The sequence below is a fragment of the Python bivittatus genome, unplaced genomic scaffold, assembly GCF_059951505.1.
Source record: "Python bivittatus isolate LINGU-HERP-01145 unplaced genomic scaffold, Pbiv_v1 ctg000810_np1212, whole genome shotgun sequence".
Taxonomy (NCBI): domain Eukaryota; kingdom Metazoa; phylum Chordata; class Lepidosauria; order Squamata; family Pythonidae; genus Python; species Python bivittatus.
The window spans coordinates 2,105,245-2,131,901 of NW_028277111.1; the positions used below are offsets into that span (position 1 = coordinate 2,105,245).

At 44.3% G+C, this 26,657-nt stretch overlaps 1 protein-coding gene across 1 annotated transcript in view; it reads right to left on the reverse strand.

Annotated features, from left to right (window-relative positions):
- LOC103049361 (alpha-2-macroglobulin-like) overlaps positions 1 to 23,253 on the reverse strand; it is a 59,282-nt gene extending 36,029 nt beyond the window's left edge. Inside the window, exons 1-13 of the mRNA XM_025172667.2 lie at positions 23,059 to 23,253; positions 18,129 to 18,312; positions 16,150 to 16,315; positions 14,893 to 14,945; positions 14,341 to 14,361; positions 9,813 to 9,981; positions 8,146 to 8,230; positions 6,957 to 7,080; positions 4,872 to 4,986; positions 3,770 to 3,879; positions 2,335 to 2,496; positions 1,382 to 1,603; positions 59 to 122 (exon numbers count right to left, since the gene is read on the reverse strand). Of these exons, the coding sequence (XP_025028435.2) occupies positions 59 to 122; positions 1,382 to 1,603; positions 2,335 to 2,496; positions 3,770 to 3,879; positions 4,872 to 4,986; positions 6,957 to 7,080; positions 8,146 to 8,230; positions 9,813 to 9,981; positions 14,341 to 14,361; positions 14,893 to 14,945; positions 16,150 to 16,315; positions 18,129 to 18,312; positions 23,059 to 23,147 (1,564 nt within the window). The 5' untranslated portion in view covers positions 23,148 to 23,253. The remainder of the gene's footprint in view (positions 1 to 58; positions 123 to 1,381; positions 1,604 to 2,334; positions 2,497 to 3,769; positions 3,880 to 4,871; positions 4,987 to 6,956; positions 7,081 to 8,145; positions 8,231 to 9,812; positions 9,982 to 14,340; positions 14,362 to 14,892; positions 14,946 to 16,149; positions 16,316 to 18,128; positions 18,313 to 23,058) is intronic.
- Positions 23,254 to 26,657: the final 3,404 nt, after the last annotated feature.

Here is a 26,657-nt window from a genome sequence, read left to right on the forward strand (position 1 = left end):
CCAAAAGCAGCAGGAGTCTTGTAAGAAGACAGCCTGGGAACAGGGTGGGAGCACTCACTTTGTCCATGCTCCAGAGTCTGAACATGAGTCCCATCATGCACAATGCCCCCCTTAGCCATGACCTGCAGGTGGAAAAAAGAAAACTTTAGCAAATGGACTTCCTCATTCACCTTAGGTTAAATTAATTTAAATAATAAATAAATAAATAAAAAATTGAATTACACATTTAATGTTACTTCACTTTAAAGACGTCTTCTCTATTTTTTAACTACATGCTCCTCAAGACCTCATACAAGCAATGGATAATCTAATCAGAGCCAAGTGATTTTTTTTTCATCTCACACATTTATGAGTTTCTGGACACTATTATGAGTTTCTGAACGGATTTATAACCAGAACGGATGGTTTTGTTAAGTGATCTGTTCCCCACGCCCACCAGAGAGATTTCAGGGATTTTTTCAGAGTTTCCATTCTCTTTTCTCAAAAAATTGCCCACCTCTTTGGGGCATTTTGGAGGGACCCTAAGAAAAACATGGCCCCACTAAGAAGGTTAGCAGTTTTCTTTCCCCTTGGACCAGCATGCTTGTTGTGATTACAGAAGTAAATTTGACTGTTCTTTTCCCGTTTGAACCAGGAGAAAGGATCCAGGGTTCCAAGAAGGGAACAGGACCATGGACAGCTCCTAGCAAACCTGTTGGGTTCCATTCTTGGTCCCACAGAGACAATCTTGGGCAGTGTTTCTCAACCTTGGCCACTTTAAGATGGGTGGACTTCAACTCCCAGAATTCCCCAGCCACCTGGCTGGGGAATTCTGGGAGTTGAAGTCCACCCATCTTAAAGTGCCCAAGGTTGAGAAACACTGATCTAGGGAAGTGCATGGAGAATTCACATGGGGGGCAGCACCATGGAGAGCCCCAAAAAGCTGGAGATGAGTCCCAAGCCCAACAACTGGGGTGTTTATTTTATATCATTTGTTAAATGTTATCCCAAGCACTTGGTGTTGCTCCAGATCGGTTGAGATCTAAGTCAACGCATTGTCTCTTTGGCTATTGAGTCCGAGTCTCAAGCAAAAATCATTTCCAGATCCACTTCCTAAGATCTGGGTTGGCGGGACTGAACCTGGAACTTTTTTGAACACTAAGCTATTCCCATGTGCTCCTATGGAGGGAGCAAAGGGGTCAGGTGAGGCTGTGAAAAACCATCGCTTACATATTTGAGTCATAGGTTGGAATTCACCATGAAGGCATTTGCATCATGAGGTCACCGTTCACTTACGGTCGCTTTGACGTCACTCTAGTTTGGTGCAGACACTGGGGCTATGTCTGCTTCTGTTCTGAAAGCCCATGGGAGGTAAGTAAAAATTAAATGTATTCATACTCACCAAATAGTAAAAGACAACCTCTTTTTCTTTCACTAGACCCGGGTTGAGGACATAATAGACTTGAACTGGATGAGTGTAGCCACAGCTTAGAATCTTAGATATAGGGACAATTTTGATGTAGCTTTGACTGGGTGAATAGAAGTATGATGCAATATGATAAGCCCGTTTATGTTCTGCTTCAAGCCAGTTTCCTGAACACCAATCTCCCTCTTTATACAATGCCTGGTGGGAAAAAGAAAAATCACAGAGCCCAAGAAACTGGGAGAGATAGGTCCATAACCAAACATTACTTTCTATAATCTAGGTGGCCCAGCGGTCTCAAAAGTGGAGCTCTGAACATTTCTTAAGGCACATCCTTCCGTAGCTTTGTCCTGGAGGATGGAGATGACCCTACTGTGTCCTCACACTGTAAATGGATGGAGGCAATCTGGCAGATAAAGGAGAATGCCTGGATCTAAATCTGTCTGTTTTTTCCATGGCCCAAAAGGATGAGTGCTATTCCTTGACCAGCGCCAGCTGTTTCATTTTCGTTCTCTTTTCCTAAATGATTCCTAGCGGGTTGATGAACCTAGCTTTGTATCTGCCAGTTGGAGTTACAGAAGAGTTTTGAGCAGGGCACCTGGAAGAGATGATCCCTGTGCCCATGGGGATCAAAAAAGTCAAGATGATGACCCTCAGCTCTCTTGACTTTTTTTTTTTATTCTTCCCCCCACAAAAAATGTCCCTGCTTTTTGAAATCCTCCAGAAGGCCCACCCAGCACTGAACCAAGGGATGAAACTTAAGGATTAAATGCTTCCTTCCAATTCTATTATTCTACCTTTCTAACTTCCGAGGTACATATCTGTCATATCCACCTCATTAACAGACTTATTGTTATGTTACAGTAATCTCATTAAGTTGTTGACTTATAGTATTAGTCCATCAATAATTTAGCTTCCTCAGGAGCACTCACCTCAAAACTAACAGATACCTCTGTGAAGTTCGTGGTGTCAATGAAAAACTGGACTCGCCCTTGTTCGTCAGTTGTATTTTCAACATTCCACAGGATCTGGCCTACCCAGATCTTGATTATCGCATCGACAATTGGCACATTGAAGCTGTCCACTAATTTTGCCTGCGTACGGAAAACCCAACATACTTACCGAGATGTTTTATGATGCATAGAGACATCCATGAATTAAACTGAACCTGCAGGAGCAGGTGGGTGACAGCAGATGCGAAGATCAGGGAGTGGTGGCTGGTCTGAGAAGTAACATTCAGGAGGCCCAGCGAGTGGGAACATCCAAGGAATCTTGGATGAATAGCTTGGTCCACTCCAGGCTAAGGAGAGCCAGTGAAGTGTAGTGATGAAGATGCTGGAGGAGAAGCGGGGAGACCCGGTTTCTGGTTCCCCCTCTGTTGCAGAAACTCTAGGCACTCTGGGCCAGCCTCTCTTCTCAGCCTGAGAACCAGAGTGGGGTAGTGGGGAAGGGCTGGACCAGGAGCGAGGAGATCTGGCCAATGGAGAGAGCTAGGAGATGCAGGCCTCAACAGGAAACACATGGAAGAATTACTGACCCTAAGTGAGATCTATAAACATACAAGGGACACTTGGATTTTGGAAACTTTATAACATCCTCAGCCACAGAGTCTTACTAGATGACTTTGGGGCAGGCAGTGTCTTCCAACCTACCTCACAGGGTTTTTGTTATGGGGGAAAATAAGAGGTGGGGGAGCTACACAGACCCCCTTTTTAGCTTCTGAAGGGATGGCAGGATATAAATCTAACACAATAAATAAAACGTATCCACCAGAGGATATCAATGAGACCAAATCTGCACAAATATGTTTTTGCAGCAACATAGATGGTTGAATCAGAGAGATTTCACCGGCACCCACTTTTCTATGATCTGCAAAAACTGTGTTCATTTCAGAATGTATGCTTGCAAAAGATATATGAGAAGCAGTGGTTCCCCCTGCCCCTCCCATCTTACTTTTTAAGAGCTTACATTTTAGAAATGCACATTAAAAAAACAAAAAAGCCTGGAAATGTTATTTAACTTTGTAAGCCAGACGGGCGGCTGTATAAATTGAATGAATGAATGAATGAATGAATGAATGAATGAATGAATGAATGAATAAATGAATGAATGAATGACCAAGAACGGTATCCAGGAAATATGCATTTTAATTTTTTTACGGATTGAGGGTTCTTTTTAATCTATAAAAAGGCTGGGACGGATTAGACTAGTAGTCTCTGTTAATGTGCATAGTAAAATGGACCAAATTGCTCCCAATGAGCAAAACAGCTTGTAATAATTGATCGCTTCCGTAGCAATTTTTCTCGCACTCCAATTAGGATGTGTTTTGCAATCAATCCTCCATGATGGTCTATTCATTTACCTTACCTGCACAAAATAAGGGATCCCAGGTTTGAAATAAGTGTCCATCTTTTCAAAAGTAACGGTGCTGAGGACCGGAGTAATCTCAATGGAAGCTTTGCCGGTTAATTCCACCCCTGTAAAAACACACATTCGCCCACAACATCTGTCACGTTTATTCCTTTCGACTAAGCTAAAGTTTCTAAGCAGATTGTCCTTGGGAAGGTTATGATTGACTCCCGGTTCCTGAAAAGCTGCAAGATGCTTGTGGATCCTGTTTGCTGACAATTTAAAAGAAATTGGCCTGGATTTCAGGGGTGAGGAAGTAGGCGTCATATGTCAAAACAGATCCTGCTGTGGCAGGGAAGGGTATTTGTAAGCATAGCCTGCTTGCAGTGTTTACACCCTGCTCAAAATAGGCTCCCCAGACTGTAACTCAGAGAAGGTGACACCTAAGTTATTGCAGAAAACTGTATGCAAGAACATCTACGGATGTACAGGCAGTTCTGGCACAGGTTTTAATTTTTGACTGTTTCTTTTTGCAGCCAATTTTGCAGATTGATGGAATGGAATAGTACGGTGTTTCTCAACTTCTGCAACTTTAAGACGTGTGGACTTCAACTCCCAGGATTCCCCCAGCCGGCATGCTGGCTGGGGGAATTCTGGGAGTTGAAGTCCACACATCTTAAAGTTGCTGAGGTCGAGAAACACTGGAATAGTATATAAGAAAAATGAAATCTGTGATCCTGGGAAAGAAGAGATTTAGGCTGATCCTTACATGCTGCTGGTTTATTGTTCCTGGAAATGGGTCATGCAGAATCTTTCCCATTGACTGCTATGTTATTCTATATTATTCTCAGTTAAAAACTGGACTAACCCTAGTACCTTCTGAACAGAGCTGCCCCTTGCTGGCTGGGGAATTCTGGGAGTTGAAGTCCATGCATCATAAAGTTACCAAGGCTGAGAAACCCTGCTGTGGGGTGTAGAACCTCTCCAGGGGTTCCAGATGTTTTTCCCAGCTGTTCCTGGAGATGCCAAGAACTGAACCCAGGGCCTTTGGCATCAAAGGAGCTGCTCTCTTCTGAATCATAGCCCATTCCAAGCCCATCCCGGATCATTCTATGCCAACCTGTGCCTTCTTCGGTGATCTTGCCCTCGACTTCAATGCTCATCTGGAATTCTGTCTGCTTCAGCTGAAATAATTTAGTTTTAACAGTCTGAGAGAGACAGCCATGGATGTCCGCCTGCATGGGAAAGCAACATGTCTCAGGTTATCAGTGTAAATTGGATTGAGTACCATTAGCAATAACCCTGATCATAATTTTGCTGCCCAGACAATAGAATTATGGAGAGTTGGCAGATGCCATTAGTCCACTCCATGCAGAAATCCAAATTTGAACTTATTTATTTATTTATTTATTTATTTATTTATTTATTTATTTAATAGACTTGTCCCCGCCCATCTCCCCACAACGGGGGACTCTGGGTGGCTTACAACAAACTAAAATCAGAAATTCATAATTAAAAGTTATAAAAACCAGACTTACAAAGATAAAAAGGCTAAAAAATCCAAGAGGCCGATAAGGGCCACACCAGGCCACTAAGGGGCCAGCCAACTTCCCAGACTGATGGCTGTGTAGCCTCCAATGGAATCCATTGAGTGAAAGGAAACTCACCACCACTCTGAGAAAATTGCACCATACTCGGTCAACAACATTGTTACAACATTCAGTTACAATCTGCCTTCCTGTAACTTGAACCATAACTTGAAGTTGTCCATCCAACAGATCAGGACAGGATGGCTTGAGGTGGTCCTGGCCCCTATGGACAATCATTTGCAAGGACCCTGGGGGTGAGCCTGTTCTGGAACAGGCTGCTCCCAGAGATAAGGCTGGCCCCATCTCTACTCACATCCTTTAGGGTTTGGGAAAATGGAATGGGTGGACGTTTCCACAGAGATCGTGGCACCATGTTGGTGGAATGTTGTTTAATTTTGATTTAGGCTACTTGGTTGTTTTTAACTTGATTGTTGTATGGGGGAACTCATAACCTAGTCAAAGTCAGTCTGATTGGAACAATGTAGGAAAGAAAGAAAGAAAGAAAGAAAGAAAGAAAGAAAGAAAGAAAGAAAGAAAGAAAGAAAGAAGGAAGGAAGGAAGGAAGGAAGGAAGGAAGGAAGGAAGGAAGGAAGGAAGGAAGGAAGGAAGGAAGGAAGGAAGGAAGGAAGGAAGGAAGACACTTATGATACTGCAGTCTGGAATAAGAGGGAAGAGTCTTGATCTTCTTCCATTTGACACTCTTTTGAGTATTTGAAGAGGACCTTTGAGCCCGTTTGGAGTAGTGGTGAAGGCACCAGGCTAGAAATTGGGAGATCCTGAGTTCTGTTTCTGCCTTGGGCACAAAGCCAGCTGGGTGACCTTGGGCCAGTCCCTCTCACTCAGCCCCAGGAAGAAGGAGGCCAGGGCAAACCACTTCCAAAAACCTTGCCAAGAAAACTGCAAGTACTTGTCCAGGCAGTTGCCAGGAGTCAACACTGACTCAAAGGCACACACACACACACACACACACACAAATCTTCCCTTTACCATCTTCTCTCAAAACTAGACATAATCAGCCCTTTCAGCCTCTTTTCAGAAGGCACAGTTTCTAGTCTCCGGTCCTCTTTGATGCTGTTCTCTGACCCTCTTGCAGCTAAAGAGTTAGACTAAAGTTGCTCCTGAAAGATGCTCATGATCATGAATGAAAGCAAACCCAACATCTGGGGCAACCTGGTCCACCATCAAGAAAACATCTTATTCCAGCCAGAATGTCCTTCTCCATTTGTCTGAAATCTCCTTTCTTATCCTTGATTCTGTCTAGTGCAGTTCCTACAGCCTGGAGAAGTGGAAAATAAATCCAATCCATCTATGCAGCGACCTTTCAAATACTTGCAATCCACTTCTTGGGTCTGAGATGACCCGAGGCTTTGATCTTTCTTGCTGGCCCTTGATTTCCGGACCCCCCCCCCATCTTTCTATGGTCCCTCCCCTGGACGAGATCCAGTTTGTTGACATCCTCCTTAAAATGCAGGGTCCAGACCTGGATACTAGGAACCAGCATGTGGTAGCGGTAAAGGTGTTGGACTGGCATCCAGGAGACCCAATATGTGATGGTGAACCCGTTAACAGCCGTGACCAGATGTCTGCAGGGGCCAAACTTCAGGTTTGAGACTCACCTCCCCACTGAATTCTTCACACAAGGCTTCCCCCTCTTTCCCATAACAACTGCTTCCATAAAACTGAAACGGACGGCAAAGCTTGACGCTGATCAGACCAGGGACTGGTTTCCCATAGGTATACCTATGTTCAGAAGCAGACACAGATTAAACAAGGTGATGGGTGGAGGGTGGGATGACTGGTGAATTTTCTTTTCTTGACCCCATCAGCTGTTCAATTTTCAACATTTATTGAACTTTCTTGCTTCTGAACCTCCCCCAAATGTGGGTCCAGTAACAGTTTCGCCCTGTTTGATCTGATTGGTTCGATGGGCGCCGGTTGGAGTAGATGGTCCTGCAGCTATCGGTTCACCAACCCATCAAAGGCTTTGCAGTATAGGATAAAACCAGCACCTTAAATTGTATCCCAGAACTGATGGACAACCAATGCAGGGTCAGCAAAACTGGTGTTTTTTAAAATTAATTAATTAATTAATTAGATTTTTATCCCGCCTTTATTACTTTTTATAAATAACTCAAGGTGGCGAACATGGCTAATACTCCTTCCTCCTCCTATTTTCCCCACAACAACCACCCTGTGAGGGGGGTCGTCCTTACCAACTAGTGGAAAATTGACAAAAAGACATAACCTGGCTTCCCTGGGGTAGGAACCCCAATCCTTGCTGGTTTCTCCAAAGCCTCTGGTAGGCCATGCAGACCTGCCTTTTCCCCAAGCCACAGACCAGGAAGTTCGATGAGTCCAGTTACATATGTGTGCCTCGTTCTCTGAGTTTGTTGAACAGCGCCCTGGTTATTTGCATTAGGGCTTTTCTTTTGTACATAAAGGTTGTATTTTATTGTTGTCTTGTGAATTGCTGTTAACTGCCCAGAGTTATGTACATAAGATAGGTGGCCATGTACACTTACTAATAATAACAAATAAGTAATAATTGCAAATAAATCTCTGTGTAAGTGCACCTGCAGAAGCAAACACATTGCCCTTCTCTGATGTATGCTTCTGTATTAGAAGGATGTGCTGATTAAATGGGTTTAAAAGGCAAACCAAGTCTGGTTCTCCCTTTTCCTGCTTTTGACAGGCAGAAGTCAGTAGACAAGATGGCAGATGAGGGAAAATCAAGAGGCTGAGGGTAATTGAGACCATCCCAGGTTACCCTCCTCTGGTTCAGAAAAGGGAAGAATTAAAACTCACTTTCCACAAACGGTTGCTTGGATTTCGGTGGCCATAATGGATATGATCTTGGGAGCCTTTACTGAAACCTCGTATCTGGGTAATACTACGTAGGTGAAAGGGGAAGAACAGCATCAGCAGAGAGTATTCAAAAAACATAATCAATTATTCAGTGGCTTACCCTTCAATCGAGTACAATATTCACAAGGTGACGACATCGAATGATGTAATATGCATTAGGTGATGTGATAGGCATTGTATTCAAATGGATTCCTTCCCACGGATGGAAGGCTCTTTGACTGAGCTGGCTGGGAACCTGCTGAGAAGGTATGTGGGCGTTTCAAAGGATCATAGAATCATACAGCTGGATAGAGTCATTGAGGCCATTCCTGTCAACACCTATTCCAGGGGAGGGGAGGAGAGGGGAGGGGAGGAGAGGGGAGGGGAGGGGATCATGGAAGGTGAGAAGAGAAGTACAGTTGAAAGGAGATGAGAAGTTGAGGGAGGATAATTGAAGCTAAGAATAGGGAAGGGAAGGGAAGGGAAGGGAAGGGAAGGGAAGGGAAGGGAAGGGAAGGGAAGGGAAGGGAAGGGAAGGGAAGGGAAGGGAAGGGAATGACGTTGAGAGAAGAGAAGTGTAAAGAGGGAAGAGAAGAACCTTGATGGAGAAAGGGAAGATCCATTACCAAAGCAACAGGAGGGAAAACATTGCTTGAGTCCAAGTGAGGGGGGAAGATTACAACAATGTCAGACAAACACCCCCCTAATTCACATGGAGATAAAAAAGGGAGGAGTCAAGGCACAATCAGATTTGGAAGATTACGTCGCTACAGTACAGCCAATCTAAAGAAAAGTAGCTTTAGTCTTCAGTGGAGTTTCTTTCTTGGCCTGGTCTGCCTCACAGGGCTGACATCGATCTCGCAAGTCTTGCTCTCTTTTGAGAGAGGCTGAAGAGCTCGCTTGGGCTGCTTTGATGATGGATCTTCCCTCTCGCCCTCAAGATCATCCTCTTTACTCTCTCCAAGAAGAGAAGAGAAAGCAATGAAGTTGAGAGGAAAGGAGAAGATAGAAGGAGGAAGGAGGTACCTGGTTGGCCACTGTGGGAAGTTGAGGTTCTTCTTCTGGTTTGCTAATGTTTTGGGGAGAATAGGCAAGGCAGAAAACAAAGAATCTGGGCTCAGGTCAGATCATTTTGTAATCACAGGCCAGGCTCAGTATGAGAAACAGTCTGCAAGAAGGCCATTTTGAAAGTGCAGGAGAAAGAGAGCTTCAAATTTAGATTTTGGACCATACGCATATAGTACCAGATACGGACATCCACTGGCTGGGTTGAAAAACATCAAGATGTCACCTACAACTGTGCAATCAAAGCTGCCATCTTGACTTCTGTGAACCTCCCTTGGTCCCAGATTCTTAGGATATCTAAAACTGCTCTTGGTCCTACGAAGGTTGCTTCTATCTGCAGTAGAGCATCTTCTGTACCCAAGGTGTGCCCGTGAAATCCCAAGAGAGGTCAAGATCCAGGGAAGGGGAATGGCAGGGGCCCGGGGCCAAGCTTTTATCAGGGAGTTCCTCCTTCCCACTTGCCGACTCTTCAGCAAAGAGCCATCACCCATTTCAAGAGACCAAGTAGATGTGGTATCCCTGGTCTCCAATTATCTGGCTAAAGGGAGACATGGATTCCTTACCATATTCCTCCACATCAAAAGTATGTTCCACCATTTTTCCGGAGGCTTTCTGGACCACCACTCTGTAGGTACCTTGGCGAGGTTCAGAACTCAGAGAGAAGGACATCTGGGTGAGGCCCAGGCTGAGTTCCACATCTGTCCACTGGAACAAACGGTTCCCTTGGGGATCCTGCCAATAATCACACAGAGCTGCAAGCTACACACGCAGAGATCAGGGGCAGAATGTTGTTGTTGGTAGACTTCGATCCAGATCATGCTCTCCAGATGTGTTGGGTGTCTACCTCTATCATCTCCCAAGCAATGGCCATGGGGATGAGGATGTGATGGCTGTGGGAGCAAAATCTGGGGGATATGCAGTCAGGTGAAGACTACCCACATCCATTCAGTGCAGGATGTCCTATAACCCTCGATGTAAAATGTTTACTCTTTTCATTGTTTTTGCACATTCACGTTAGAGAAGAACATCCAGGAGCCCAAGCTAATAAATCAATAAACATGAAACCAGCAATTAAAAGCTCAAGCTGATATTCCTTCTGTCAGAGGTTTACAGGTTGCAACAAGGGAGAAGCACTTTCCCAGGGACAGTTCTCTGGACCAGTTTCGGAGCACTTTTGGTCAGAGGCGCCAACAGGGTGGGGTCAAAAAAGTCAAGATGGTGGTTGGATCTGCAGTTGGAGCCACTGTCTTGACTTTTTTTAAAAAGCTTAATTTCCCCCCCCAAGTTACTTGTTTTATTGCATTATAAAATACGAACTTTATAGAATACAGATCATAAGTGAGTACAGTGGCATTTATACAACAGAAACTGGGGGCTGTTAATACTGTGATGATTTAGATCAATGAAACCTTTAATGATGAGAAAAAAAGTTTATATCAGTGTTAAATATGATTTCTAAGAGGTTAACCATCTTGACTTTTTGATCCCTCCCTGTTCTCCCTCCCCAGAGACACTCGCCTGGCTCCATCACTGAGATATTTCTGGAACCAGGCCAAAGCATTGTCAGAGTTGTTGAGGCCTTTAAAAAAGTCACACCCCTTGGTTTTAGTGATGTTAAATGCAATAAACATCATTAAAACCAAGGGGGCCCGACTTTTTTAAAGATGAGGGCCACAGCTTTAACGGGTGTGCTGGGAGCCACCTTCCAAAATATTCACGGGCCAAGATAATGAAGTGAGTGGGGCTAGGAAAAAACTATACTTCATTCCCTTTGATTTACAGTTTAAATTAAAATTACATAAATTGAATTTGGCTGATCTCAAAGAGGTAAGCAGAGTCAGACCTGTTTAGTGCTCGGATGGGAGACCACCAGGTAATATCAACATTACAAGCTAGACATTTCCTTTTTATTTTTTATTTAGACTGTCATCCTTTTCTAAAATTAATTTTGATGTTAACTCCACTGTAAATATCATTGTATATATACTTTTTTCCCTGTTCAATAGTAGAGTTGTGCAGTGTTTTTGTGATGGAATGGACTTATGAAGGCCATGCTCAGGGAGATAAGTGTGTTCTTAGTTCACAGCAGGAGCGTGGGAGATTCAAGAGGATGAGGCTGGCACCTCCCTAAGGAATTCACGGTGTTGTGGCAGGCTGGCTTGGGAGCTAGGGTTGAGTCTGGGAAGATTGATGTCAGGTTCAGCCCAAAGAACTCCAAGAGACAATGGAAATCCAGTTCTGCTGTGTTTATTAGCTACAACCACCAGACAGAAATCTTCCCAGACTGAACCCTAGCTTCCCAAGCCAGCCAGCCACAACACTGTGAATTCCTTAGGGAGGTGCAAGCCTCATCTTCTTGAATCTCCCACGCTCCTGCTGTGAACTAAGAACACGCTTATCTCCCTGAGCATGGCCTTCATAAGTCCATTCCATCACAGTTTTCAAGATAATTTGGAAATGGTGCTTCTGAGCTGGTCAGGAGCAAAAGAGTGTGGTAACACCCACCTGCAGCTCTTTAAAGAAGCTGTATCTAAGACATAGTTGCTTGGAAGAGATGGGGCAATGGCTCCTTTGCACCTGGGCCCTCTGAATCATTTGGGAATCAAATCCAAAGCACTGCCTAGCCCAATTAATCAGAGCAATATAATTAAATTATTTGAAAACCTTTATTGTGCCAGTGATGAAGAGAATTTTCTTGTTTTTCCTTTTTGTTATAGCTTTGTATACCTAGCCAGTAAACCGCAGTTATTGAGACAATTTTGATCGTGCATCTGAAGGGTGCCTAATCCAATAAAATCCACCTAATTACTTAACGAGGCTGTTAATTCCATACCCATCTTAATTTATTGATTGATGGAATTTGTACACTGCCACAATCAAACAACTCTTAGTGGTTTCCAAGGAATATAATTTACCTCGGGTTACGAACGCCTCTGCTAACGAACTTTTCGGGTTGCGACCAGCTCTGGCCACAAAAATTTACCTCGGGTTACGAACCGGATCTGCGGCCATTTTCTGCCCGTGCCACGTGGTCCGCGGCCATTTTTCCGCCCGTTCCACGTGGTCCGCGGCCGTTTTTCCGCCCCTGACGTGTGGTCTGTGGACGCCGGAACGGATTAACGGTAATTACATTGAACCTTATGGGAAAATTTGCTTTGGGGTGCGACCAATTCGGGGTGCGACCAGAGTCACGGAACGAATTAAATTCGTAACCCGAGGTAGTAGCAATTAAAACATCCACTTTCAAAGCATTAACATAAATGTCAAGAAAAATGAAAATAAATCAACCTATGAACTAAAAATGGGGCAATATTATTTGGGAATCATCTCACGGACTTATTTCGGAGTAGACCCATAATGGGCTTGCGGTCTCCTTTTTACAGTGGTGTTCGAGTCTAAACCAATGGGTCAAAGTAGATTTCAACTGAATCAATCTTTTTTAAGGGTGAACTGATCAGATCCTTGGACAAACGCATGAATTAATGTTTCTGAGGAGAGGAAACAGGTGGACCTGTTTACGTCCTTCCTAGGACTTTTATGGATGTTCAGTGCAATCCTCAAGTTTGTTCAATATGGAGGCGTTGTTGAATTGCACTGAATGTTTCAGTGAAGGATCATAGGTCCCAGTTAATCTTTAAACCCTCCCTGCTTTCCTCCTGTCCTTTCCAGTATGTTGCATCAAAAGCTTGTTTGCTCTAGATCAGTGTATCTCAACCTTGCAGCTTGAACATGTGTGGACTTCAACTCCCAGAATTCCCCAGCCAGCATGGTTGGCTGGGGAATTCTGGGAGTTGAAGTCCACACATCTTCAAGCTGCCAAGGTTGAGAAACACTGCTCTAGATAATCTAAATTAACTGTCTAATACATTGGAAATCTGTTACAGAACCAAACAAAATGTTTTGTGAAGCACTTCACAATTCTCAAAGTAAAAGGACGATTAATATAAAGGAAGCAAGGGGCTAAGATGGTGAGATGTGGGAGAACCCGAGGGCCAGCTTAGGAAAATGCAAATTGGAGTGAATCCAATCCAATTTCCAGCAGCTTTGTCAGTTTTTTTGCCCCCCCTCCCCCAGGTTTTAAAATGAAAACTACAGAGGAAAAAAAATCTATCCTATTTTGGGGCAGAGAATGACTGGTTTTCTTTTTAACATGAGTAAAATAGTTATGGCTTAAGCCTTTTTTTTTCTTTTCACAACAAAATTGCTAATTACATTTAGAGCAACATGGGACTGTTTCTAGTCGCTGCTTCTTTTCTGCAGCACTTCTTGGAACGGGATACATGGTCAGTCCAGGAAGTGCTTTAGAAATGAAGAGACGCGGCATCAGATCCCACATTAATGTGAGCTTACGGGGCAATTCTGTTCTTTAAAGAAAGAAAAGACCTAGAGCTTTGATCTTGTTTAAAATATAAACAGTAAGTAAATGTTGAAAGGTATATAAATACTCATAAGGTTTCATTCAGAAAATCAGTTCGTTTCGTCTAGTTTCTAATATCAGTGAAGCACTAATTGGATTTTCCATTTATTCCGTTCCACAATTGTTAATTTTTTCCCCCTCTTGGTCAATAAAACTTCACTTTCAAGCTTCAAGTTGAACTCAACCCCTGGTGACCTCAAGGACATCGCCATCCCATTTTGGGGGCAGTATTATGGAAGTGGTTTGCTACTGATTTCTTCTGGGATGTGTCTTCAACTTTCTAATAGAGGCTGGTGTCCTGATACAACCTTGTGGTCTCCCATCCACGTACAACCAAGGTTCAGCCAAGACCATCCAAGACTGACTAGATGCCACCAACTAGCTGAACTTTAGAAAATATTCCGTGGCTGACTATGTTGTGCTTCAGTGTTCTTTCTTTCCCTTTAACCAGCTTTGTGATTGGCTTAATTATGCTATCTGTGTTAACTTCAGGTTTACTCTATATGTCTCCAGACAATCTGGTTCTCAAGTGCAAGTGGTACCTTTTGGCTACATTTCTACAAGAACGTAAAGCTTTCATGCAGAAAGAGAAGAAATGACACCTGGATACTTCGTGTAGGGTAATGACATCATTGTAAGTTCAGCAAGAGGTGGAATGGGAATTATTCACCTACCTGAATGTAAACCAGAGGAAACTGTAAAAACAAAAAGAGAAATCAGAGGGAGAGAAATCAGAGGGAGCAACAAATAATTTACTCAAGCACCTCAAAGGCCTGGACAATCCCAAGGGGGTGCCTAGGGGGCAAGTGATCACACATGCAAATGATGTGAATTCTGTACTGTATATCATGATGTGACTGTTGCAAATCATACAATATACATAATTTGTGTGAAGATGTCCTGATATCATGTACTGTACATCATGATGTCATGATGCATGGGACATCCTCATGGCTTCTCCTGGAGCTTATGGTTCCCCTCCCTATCCGTACAACCAGCAACAGAGGATATTGCTCAGTGTGGGATGATCTCTGATGTGTCTTTGTGGATCAGAGACACACTGATTGGAGGAGAGGAAAGGAGGGCTCAGACATCTGAAGGACATCAACTTGGAGAACGGTTTGGTTCCACCCAGGCTACACTTTGCTTAGGATGGGAAACCAGTCCACGAGATGTCATGTGAATAGCTTCAGAGTCTACTTCTGGGAGTCACAATGAAAACTGACCTTCTCATTCAAGGGACGAAAGTTTTCATCCAGAGAGACAATGCGGAACTGAACTGTGAAAGGAAGATCGAAAGGCAGTTTAACTGAGACTTTCCAGCAGGGAATGGTAAATTTTAGTGGCTGGGGCAGGACTTCAGCTTTTTGCAGAGAAGAGAGGACTACAGAGGATGTGGACAATGATGCAAAATGGTGGAGCCACATCACATGGGTATCAAATTTTCTGGACTTCTTCTGGGGTCTACATGTGGATCCCTGGTGTGTTTTTCAAAGTTTGCAATACATCTGCTTAGGGTTTATATTATAGTTTTGGGGTATTTCATGCCTCAAAAGGGCCAAAAGCTGACTGGGAAATCTGAGAATTGTGATCCCAGTTGGCAGGTGGGGTGGGGAATCCCAGTCTAAGAATTACACCCGGCCCCTCTTCACCCTAGGAGGAACAGATTAAGCTTTGCCCTCCAACTGGAATGTGCACTGTAGATCTAAGGATAGGTTTCCTTTTCTCTTCATGATTCCACTTGGGGCCAGAATTAGCTATTCTAGCAGGGAAGCAACCATGTTGGCAGCTGGTGATGGGAACATATCATAATCTCACAGTGGAGGAAATACGTGGTATTGATCATTATTGCAAGATCTGGTGCTTGCTACCAGGTTGATGGCTTCAAAAACAGATTGGGCCAATTCATGGAAGTCCTGGGGATCCATGGCTATCAGCCTTGATAGAAGAGCAACTGCCTCTGAAGGCCATTTGCTGAGAGACTGGTGGGCTTCCTGGTGCAGTTGGTGGGCCACTGGGAGAACGGACTGCTGGATAGAGGGCCAGGGGTCCAATCCAGCAGGGCACTGCTTAGGTTCTCATGTTCTTAAGTAGCCCATTGATTGAGGAACTAATAGTCAGGGCAATGAATCAGATTGTATGGGAAAGTAGACCAGGCTTCCCAGATTTTCCAAGTCGAGGGACTGCATGTTCCCCAAAGGTAGTATAAAGAAGGCCTTGAAGGGGAAGGTGGTTTGTCCTTGCTTGGAAATGATCTTGTTTGAGTTTTCTGCCTTGGGCTCTGGGTTGGAGTAGGTGGCTCACGGCTTGGTGATTCCCGGGGTCCATCTCTGAATTTATCTAAAGGGACAAGGATGCAATGAGGAACACATTTACCGTTCCAGATGGTGCCTCAGGCCAGATTTGCCAAAGGAGTAAGAAGCTTGGAGTTGCAAGGGGAATGGTTTAACAGAACCATTTCCCCTCTGGAACTGCTTACATACCTTTTTGTCCAGCCCTATAAATAGATTTGTCCATCGGGATGAAGACCAGGCTATCCACGTTCTGGATCAGCACTTTCTTCCGACTTCTGAACTCCAGCGATGGGCCCTTCACCGTCACCAGGAGAAACACCTCCGGGGACCCCAAGGAACTGTTCCATTTGGGAAGCTGGAGCAGGAAGACCAACACCCTTAAGGTCTTTTTGGGAATGACAGTGACTCAGTGGGATAAGGATACACTGCAAAGTATGTTTTAAGCCATAGCTTGCTAAATAAACAACTGGCTTTCAAGCCAGAATGGCTGGCTTCACCATAGCATGCTAAATCGAGACCACATGTGGCTTGGCTTGATGTAGGAGCAGGCCGAAGTCTTACGCGATAATGAATCTATCCCCTCTTGAGGTCCTGCCTGATTTTATTTATTCATTTATTCATTTTTATAATTGGTTGATAGATTTCTATTCCTACTTTAGAAGCTCAAGGTGTTCCTGCTCCCATTTTTCCAATATCCTTGTGAGGTAAGGCTGGGCTGTGCAGGAGGGACTGACCCAGAGTCTTCCATGGGGCTTCCATGGTTGAGTGGGGACCAGAATGGGGGTCTCCCCACTCCTAGTTCGACATCTGCACCACCACCCCACCCTGGCTCTGGGGCTGAGGGGAAGGGATTGGCCCCCAGGAAACTTCTGTGACTGAGGGGGGATTACATTCCATCTGAAATTTGCCAGTTTTGACCCTACCCACCCAGCAGACTCCTCATCTCCACTGTTTTTGTTCTACAAGCCAAAACACAGTAGAAGTTTCTGAAAGGAGTCTTGGGCTTCTGGATGGAAACATCTGACTATTATAACTCATCCGTGTGACTACAGAACCTCCTATGATGCTAACAAGGCTCCTTGACTCCTTGAACTTTTTAAAAAAAAGATTCTTTGAAATTAAAACATGGGGCAAGTGGCAGGATGTAAAACAAGTTCCAACCTCTGGTATCTTCTTTATTGACCGAATGTGTCTCAGCCTCACCGATGCTTAGTGGGCGTTCTTTTTTTTAAAGAAACTTTATTCATTTTCAGTAAAGAATACAATATAAGGAAACAGAAAAACCAAAGAGACAGAAAAGTCAGAAAAAAAGAAAGAGTTAAAAGTGTAGAAAAGAAAAAGAAAAGAAGAGAGAGAAAGAATAGATGACTTCCGACTTCCTTTGTTGCAGATACAAATATAGAATACATACATCTTTTCCTCTAAAAATATAACTAATACAAAATACTTCTCTAACCCTAAAATCTAATAATTATCAAAGCCCCAAGGCAACATGGCATTTTAAATCCCAAGCAAAAAAAAACAAAAAAAACCAAAAGCAATTTCCAAATAGAAGCAAAACTAACTCCCCCCTTTTTAAATTTCAATATACTATGTCACCACCTCCATTACCATTAATGTCCAATCCTAAATATCTGTGTGTTTTTGTCATCTATGGGCATATAAAAATCTCACTAGTATGATCATATACCATCATCCCTTCCCAAAGATAATAGAAAGCACTTCCATATATTTCCCAACATTCCCTTATATAGTCCTAATAACTTTCCCATTCAGTCCTAATCAACGAGAAACCCCTCTAATAACTATTAGAGTATGGCGCTAGAAGCTGCCTTTTGGTTGGGAACTGGTCCCACCAGTGCAGGAAAAATAAAAAAGGGATGAAATTAAACTGAGATGGTACAGGAAGGGGAGGGGGGTAGTTAAGGGCCAAATAACCAGTTTGCCTTCTGGAAAATGAATATCTTTGTGACCAGCCTCACCTTCTCAGTGGCCGTTTTGTGAATGCACTCATAAGGTGCCTTAAAAATTTCAATTGTACTTCTTAGTATGGTGCTCCTAAGTCACTTCAACCTCCAGGCAAAGCTGTTATGAGGAGTTTCTCAGGCTAGAGACCTGGTAACATTGATTAGGGTTAGAAACCCAAGCAGAAGGGCAGAAAATCTCACCTGAAAGGGGACGCATTGGAAGACGTCCTTCTCTGTTATCACATCTCTGATCAGACTCCGGTTCCACGCTGTATATTCCAGCACGACACTCAGGGTCACTGACTCGTTCAGGTGGGTCAGCTGGACGCAGATCTTCTCGGTGGTCTCCGTATGGATCAGGAAAGGCACCAGTACCAAATATTGGCTGGAAGAGAGGAAGGACCCCCAGTGAAGGGCTGAGGGGAGCCCTCAAGGGTTTGCCTGGGTGATGGCATCAGGAAGAGGCCCATTCCCAATGTCCCCTCCCTCCCAGGGGGAAGGTCCTGACATCTGTGGACCCTTGTTTTCACTCTTAGCATTTGGGAGCCATTTATGGCATCCTGGATCCCAGGAAGCTGAAATAACTTTCCGGAAAAAAGTCAACGGCCAACAATTCCTGGGACGCTGACACGAAAACAGTGTGGAAGTCTCCATGGAATCACCAACACTTGAACTCAACTCGGAGGAGATGTTATTTATTTATTTATTTGATCTGTATCTCGCCATTATTCTTACACAACTCTGGGCGGTGTACATAATGCTCCCTCCTCTTACTTTCCCCACTGCCACAACCCTGTGAGGTGGGCTGGGCTGAGAGAGGGGGGACTGGCCCAAAGTTGGTCTCTAGTCTTCCAGTTTAACCACCATACCAGTCTGGCTCATTTTAAGCTTTCAAAACCCTCCCTCTGCCCCAAATGGGGATCATTCTTCCCATTTCAGGGGACTTAAGGGCCATGTACGGGTGCCTTCATCTTCAGCAATGAATTGCCCTGAGCTGAGATGCTTTTATTGGAATTTAAATTAAATGACAGCCAAATCAAGTTTTGTCCTGGCCAGAGTTGCTGGGGCAGGGGGAATGCATTCCTAGAATAGACCTCGCAAAGCCAGGTCAACCTCTAATACAGTGTTTCTCAACCTTGGCAACTTTAAGACATGTGGACTTCAACTCCCAGAATTCCCCAGCCAGCATGCTGGCTGGGGAATTCTGGGAGTTGAAGTCCACATGTCTTAAAGTTGCCAAGGTTGAGAAACATTACTCTAATAATATAACATTAGATGTCAGGAGCATCCGTGGAATGTCTCTGTGGGTATGTTTTTAAAAAGTCATAATGATGGGGATAACCATGCTGGTGAAGCCCCATTTTTTTACATGTTTGTTATATGTATCACCAGTATGGCCAGTGTGGGTTTGACATCTAGGAGAAGGGTGTTGCTGATATAACCAGATATCACTCCTTTGCGTCTTTGCTGCTCAAGTAACTGAAGGCCTGAACAGAGGCAGCTTTGTGAAGAGAAGTCCCCCAAAATAGGACACCTGTTTTGGAAGTTTATTCCCAAGAAGCAGGTGGAGAAAAGGCCCTGTCACATATGGAGATCGGCAGTAGGCAACAGTGGGTCTGGGAAAATGAGCAGTCCCGGTGTGACTCCGGGGCTCCTTAAGCCAAGCCAAGATATCAATTGATATCAAAGGCCAGGGTGTAGAGCTCCATCTTTAAGAAGCTCCCTTTTCTGGCCAGGATGTAGAGCTCCCTTTTTAAAAAATGAAAGGTAACATAAAGCTGACTGCTCATTGGAAGGATTGATACTGAAGTTCAAGCTCAGATACTTTGGCCCCCTAATGCGAAGAGTAGTACACCAACTGTACTACGGTTGGTGACACCGTTGCCTCACAACTGCAGCTCATGACACCATTACAACACAACTACAGCTTTATATTTGTTGTTGTTCAGTTGTTAAGCTGTGTCCAACTCTTCGTGACCCCATGAACCATATCACGCCTGGCCTTCCTGGCCTTCACTGCCCCCCTGAGTTTGCTCAGTTTCATGCTCATTGCTTCAGTGATGCTATCTAACCATCTCATCCTCTGCCATCCTCTTCTCCTTTTGCCTTCAATCTTTCCCAGCTTCAGGGTCTTTTCCAAAGACTCCTCTCTTCGCATATGGAGATATGGAGGTTATCCGCTTAACCCTTTGGGGCTTCACCCTCAACTTGATCCTCCTGGAAGGCAGGTTGAATCAATCATTTCTTTATTTTGGTTAACTGGAGCTTAAGGCAGCACTTATTGTTCGGTCGTTAAGTCGTGTCCGACTCTTCGTGACCCCATGAACCATATTGCGCCAGGCCTTCCTGTCCTTCACTGCCTCCCTGAGTTGGCTCAGTTTCATGCTCATTGCTTCAGTGATGCTATCTAACCATCTCATCCTCTGCTGTCCTCTTCTCCTTTGGCCTTCCATCTTTCCCAGCATCAGGGTCTTCTCCAAAGAGAAGTTGTGTTGTAATGGTGTCATGAGCTGCAGTTGTGAGGCAACGGTGTCACCAACCGTAGCACAGCTAGAACTGTTGGCCCTTTTCCCTCTCTTGTTTTTAAGTTAAAACAATTGTATTAAGTTTACTGGAGGCTTAACCAATTGCTGTTACTCCTTCTCCTTCTCCTTTTCCTACAGGGAAACTTTACAGCTGTTCGTGGCTGACAAATCTGAGTGGTGCCATCACGGAGAAGAGGACCTCAGTCAAAGGAGCAGAGGCTGCAAGGGCCAACGTTTATCCCCTCCTGTACAGTCAAAACTCTGGGAACTTTCTCCTTCTACTGCAGAAAGCTGCGTCCATGTTTGTTGGACGAGGATAACCGACATCTTCTTTCTGTCCCCAAATCCAGCACGTACTCAAAAGTACTTTTCCACCTCGTCCCTTGCCAAGCAGCAGAGCAAACATGAACGGAAGGGTCATTCGCTAAAAATTACGTTCCTCCAACTGGTGGTTCTTGAAAGACCTGCGTGTCTCAGTTAACGGTTACACTTTATAGGGAAAGCTCAGTCAGATGTCTTTGACCTGGTCCCACCCAGGGGGAGATTAACAGGCAAAGAATTTGGTGGGTCAAGCCAGAGGCATTTCAATCCCCCTTCCTCATTCGTTTGCCTTTAAAAACACACATGGACACAAATCCATACATATTTTCATGCACGAGTCTCCCACAGTGTGCACATTCTTGCACACAGTCCCCCCCATGCACCCCCCAACCCAGTGCATTCATGTACATGCATTTATACGGCGGCCCAGAATCATACAATTTATGTTGGGTGGCTACATAAATGCATAAATGCATACATGGAAAAATTAAAATGAGTATACTTTCAAGAATAATTGGAAGTTTGACGTAAAATACAGATTACATTTTGTTAGAGTTAGGGTGACCTATAATTTAATTATCCAAACCAGGATACTGTGAGAGTAAAAGAAGGCCCTAAGGATAATGAAAGCTATATAACTATTTGAAATACAGTGGTACCTCGGGTTACGAACGCCTCTGCTAACGAACTTTTCGGGTTGCGACCAGCTCTGGCCGAAAAAATTTACCTCGATGTGCGAACTCCGCCTCGGGTTACAAACCGGATCCGTGGTCATTTTCCGCCATTCCACGTGGTCCGCGGCCATTTTCCGCCTGTTCCATGTGGTCCGCAGCCGTTTTTCCACCCGTGCAGTGGTCTGCGGCCGTTTTTCTGCCCTGATGCGTGGCCCGCGGCCGTTTTTCTGCCCCTGACGGGTGGTCTGCGGCTGTTTTTCCGCCCCTGACGCGTGGTCCGCGGACGCCGGAACAGATTAACGGTACAGTGGTACCTCGGGTTACGATCTTAATCCGTTCCGTGACTCTGGTCGCAACCCAAAAAGCTCGTTAGCAGAGGCGTTCGTAACCCGAGGTACCATTACATTGAACCTTATGGGGAAAATTTGCTTCGGGTTGCGACCAGAGTCACGGAACGGATTAAGATCGTAACCCGAGGTACCACTGTATTGATTTGTGGACGGACAGATTGGTTTTATAATGTTAATGGACCTAGAAAATGGTTCTCTTCAAACATTACTTCCAAAAATAAACTACTTTCTAAAAATTAAAAAATGTGTACTTGTGGCTGGTACTCCAGGGGAAGGAATGTTAAATACTTTTCCCACCATCAGCTGAGACCAGAAGGCCTCCCTATCCGCTTGTGGAGGCATGAAAAATCCAGGACAAATGCTACATTGGAGAAGGCATCAGGACAACTGGCGTAAACCGTGACTGTCCCAAGCAAACTGGGGTGTGTAGATTGCCTGCAGAAATCTCCACGTTCAAACTCCAGCAATCTGGGATTTCATGGCCCTTCTGAAAACCTCTGAAACCACAGGAATAGGTGATCAAAATCTACGTCTCCTTTAAGGTTGAGTTCAACTTTAACGGGCTGGGGACTTCGTGGAAGGCCCGTGTTGCTTTCATGGCAGCAAGAGAGAAGTGGCTTCTTCCAGGATAGGCTTTGGACTTCTTAATATGGCTGGGATTTGCTGGTGGTCTCTCATCCAAGCATGAACCACTCTGCTTAGCTTCTGAGCATAGGCAGGGCTGGCCACTTTCTGCAACATTGACGGTCTACTGCAAACTTTCTCAACCTGGGCAACTTTGAGACATGTGGACTTCAACTCCCAGAATTCCCCAGCCAGCCAGGCTGGCTGGGGAATTCTGGGAGTTGAAGTCCACATGTCTCAAAGTTGCCCAGGTTGAGAAACACTGGTCTACTGCCTTGTGATCTTTGATACAGATAAGGTAACAAGTTTCCTTCAAACTGAGCTCAACTCTTAATGATTTTATGGGCCCCTCCATCTCATTTACAGAATTGGTTTGCCTTTCCCAGTCTAAACTGCGGCTCTGGGAGTTCCTGGTGGTCTCCCACCCAAGGGCCCCTTGCTTCTGAGACCCGCCTTGACGCATCCCCTCCCTCCATCCCCTTTTCAAGCAATCCAAGATGGTACCCGGTAGCGGCAAAGCTGCGCGACACGCACTTCCCCTGGCCGAGGCTGCTGTTTGCAGAACTGCATGCATCAAAGTTTGTGAGAAGCAAGGAAGCGAAAACACAAGGTTGGGACCGTCCAGCCAGGGACTTACGGTTCTGGAGTTGTGGTGGAGAACCCAGGAAGAAACAACAGTGAGAAGAGGAAGATGCTAAAGACACTGAATAGCTGGTCCTTCTCCATGAGGTTCCCCAAGGAAGTGATGCGTGAAGAAGGAACCCTTCACACTTTCTGCAGCTCCCTTATTCAGCTCCCTCCCGATCCTTCTCCATGAGTTTTCTGCCAACAGCCTAAAGGCAGAGGAAATAACATTGGGCAGGTTGGGTAAGCAAACAGAGAAGAGGAAGGGAAGAGGCCACAGATGGTGTTTGCGCAAGGCTTGTAGTTGACCATTCATATGCTCCAGCGCACAAATGTTTCAAAGCAATTCTACTCTTTGCTGGGTGTTTGGGTAATGGAATCATGGTCTGTTGTGATGTAAACTTTTCTGAACACAACACCCCAACGGGGCTTCTCTGAGTGTCGATTCACAGTCACCACGCTTCTCCAGACGTTAGGACATTATGGCCATGCTTCTCCAGGTGTTGATGGACAGGGATCGTGCTTCTCTAAATGTTGCCCGATGACCGTGCTTTTCCAGATGTTAATGCAGAATGGCCCTGTGCTTCCAGATGCTTGCCCACTGTGACCATGTGTCCCCAGATGCTGCACGCACCGCCACCCCACTTCTCCAGATGTTAGTGCACCGTGGTCATGCGTCTCGAGATGTTGTTCTGCTGTGATCATGCTTCTCCAGATGTTAATGGGCCACACCCGTGCTTCTCTGGGTGTTGTCGCACACCTTCTGTGCTTTTCCAGGTGTTAAGAAACAGCCGCCACATTTCTCCAAACTTTGCAACACAGTGGCCATGCTTCTCCGCACACTGCAAGGTAAATGCCCTTCTCTGTACATCATAACAAGGCAACTAGACTTCCTTGGAAGGTCATAACATGCCTACCTCGCTTCTCCAAAAGTTGTGATCTGGCTATTATGTTTCTCCAAAGGTTGCAATACGCTAGTGGGACTTTTCCTAAGATCCACATAACTTCAAATATCACATACAGGTACGACTGCCAGCCTTCTGCACAATGATTTCACCTTCTGCAAATTCTGTGACCTGACAGCAGTATTCTGTGAACCGCTTTTCAGCAGCAGCACCGGCAGAAGATGAAATCATTGTGTTCATGTACATGCATTTCATTGCCAACCTACTGGGTAGATTCATATGCATAAAATAAATGTGGAAGTATACATTTTAAGAGAAATAAGAATTCAGCAGGATGGGGACAAATGTGAATTTTTGCATGGACTGGGTTGCAGTTAAATTTTTGTATGGGTTGTTTTTTCATTCAACGACACCATCTTGTTTAAACAGAACGATGAGGAAATGAAATGGACCGCACGGGATAAATTTCGGAGAATAACTTCTTCCATTTCCTCTTTCCCTTGAACTCCCCTTCAGACTGTTCAGAGCAGTTCATTTTATTTTCCCAAACATTCCAGTGAACTTTTCAGATTATTCTGGGAAAAGGTTTGCTGCTCCAATCACCAGCCAATATCTTAGAAAAACAGACAATAACCCCACATTCCCAGCTTGAAGTCACCACCAGACAAGCTTGCGACAATGCTGGGTGAACATCCTCTGATGAAGCATCGGTTAGCGGCATCAGCCTTGCGGAAAAACCATGCAGTTGAAAGTTGGAGGGCTTGATCACGCCTGTAGAATGAAACGCATAGATCTGTTTTTCTTGCAAGTCACTGCTCTTTGCTGCCCAAAGAATGGAGCAGGAGAAAAGATAGGTAACCCACAGCCATACTCAGCCAAATAATTGCTCAATATCTGGCTATTTGCTCAGCTTGCACAATTTTCTCCTGGCACCTCAGCCTACATCCAGCTTCTGGATACAACCCAAACAATTGAAGCCAAATCAAGGTGAACCAAGGGGGAAGTTGCTCCCGTTCAACCAAAATATCTAATTATTCACCCAGCCTGCCTTCCCTGTCTTCACGATCTATGGCAGTGCTGTGCTTTACATGGTGTGTCTAGAAACCTTGGTGATTCAACCCTGATCCTGGTTTAAACTTTGGCTTACTTGGACCTGGGGAAAATATTAGCTCATTGGATTCATACTTCATCTTCTCTCCAAGGGTTCAAGGTGGTTTCTACTGAAATCTTGTTTCATTTTATCTGGTCAAAACTAAACCATTATCTGGGTTGTTGGTTTTTGCTGAGCTTGTTACATGGACTCAGTCACTCTTTGGTAAACCATTATTTAGGGCTTGGTTACAATGTCCAAACACAGCCAATAATGTCTTTTTAAAGAAGCTATCCTTAAAGAAACTATCATTTAGCATAACCCATTTGTGGCTATCATAATCCAGACCTTGATTTACTACCAATTGCATTTTGAAATCAGATTAACCTCCATTTTCTGTGCTAGAAGTGAGTCCAACCGGTTAGAAAAGTTCTTGTTATGAGAAAGTGTGTATAATGTTTTTTATTTCCTGGACAGATTTAAAAATTGGAGTCTCCCCTTTCACTTTTTGGAACCAGGGTGAAAAAAGGACTACGAAGTGTAAAATAAAAACATACCTGAAATTTAATGCAGGCGTTTTACTCTACATGTATTTGAAATAAGGATTTATGATGTTGTAAGGGAAATATAACAAGCAGCCATTCCTTTCTTGCAATCCGTCTGGGCCCAAGATGGTTTTGCAGTGACCAGACCTAAGCAATATCCTTTCTATCAAATGTTACCAACCTGCGTAGATATTTATGCCCTGAGCATTTGCAAGGAAAAAAAAAAAGATTTAAGCATTGACTTTTTATTAGGAAACAAATTCGTGGAAAGCAACAAACAGTAAACCATCTCAAAAGTAGCAAAACGAACCGCCCCGGCGATATTTCAATTGAATAATGGAGAAATTACAGAAACGTTTCCTTCCCTCCCACATTCTTCCGCTCTTCTCTGCAAAGATTCAGGATTCATCCGTAACATTTCTCAGTTGTACCACAAGCAGAAGAGACCAACCGCTTTCTTTATTTCAGGAAAAAGGTAACAGTCATTTCCCTGGCAGAAGACAACCATGTCTAATTGTTTCCTAGATAACCTAGATAACCTAAAATCATTATGGGAAGTAAGTTGAATAAAGCTTCTAAAACCATCTCTTGACAAGTTCAAAATAAAATTGCTACTGATCCACAAACCTGAGGCAAGGAGTTCCAAAGGCCTTATCTGATACAAGTGGCCCATTTCAGGAGGTGCATCTCAGATACTTTCTCCCAAACGTGATTTCCAAAAAATGGAATTAAAGCCATCCAACTGAAACATACGAGATATAGCTAAATGCGAATAATTAAGCAGGGAGTTCCATACTTCCTAGCCATAAAAATGGCCCAGATTTAGGCAATGATTCTCCAGGTTTTTGAAGCCAACTCCTGATGGTTGGGGGAGAAACATGGCTGCAACTGCTGGTTGGGGGATTCTGGGAGTTGAAGTCCCCACATCTTAAAGTTGACAAGGTTGAAAAACATTGCCCTTGGGGCAGCATCAAGATTCTCCCTATATATTTTTATGCCTTCTGGTTCTTTTTCAAGGAAGATTTTATCCAACCATGCCGAAGAGTCCTCCTTCTGGATGTCCGTGGGCCTT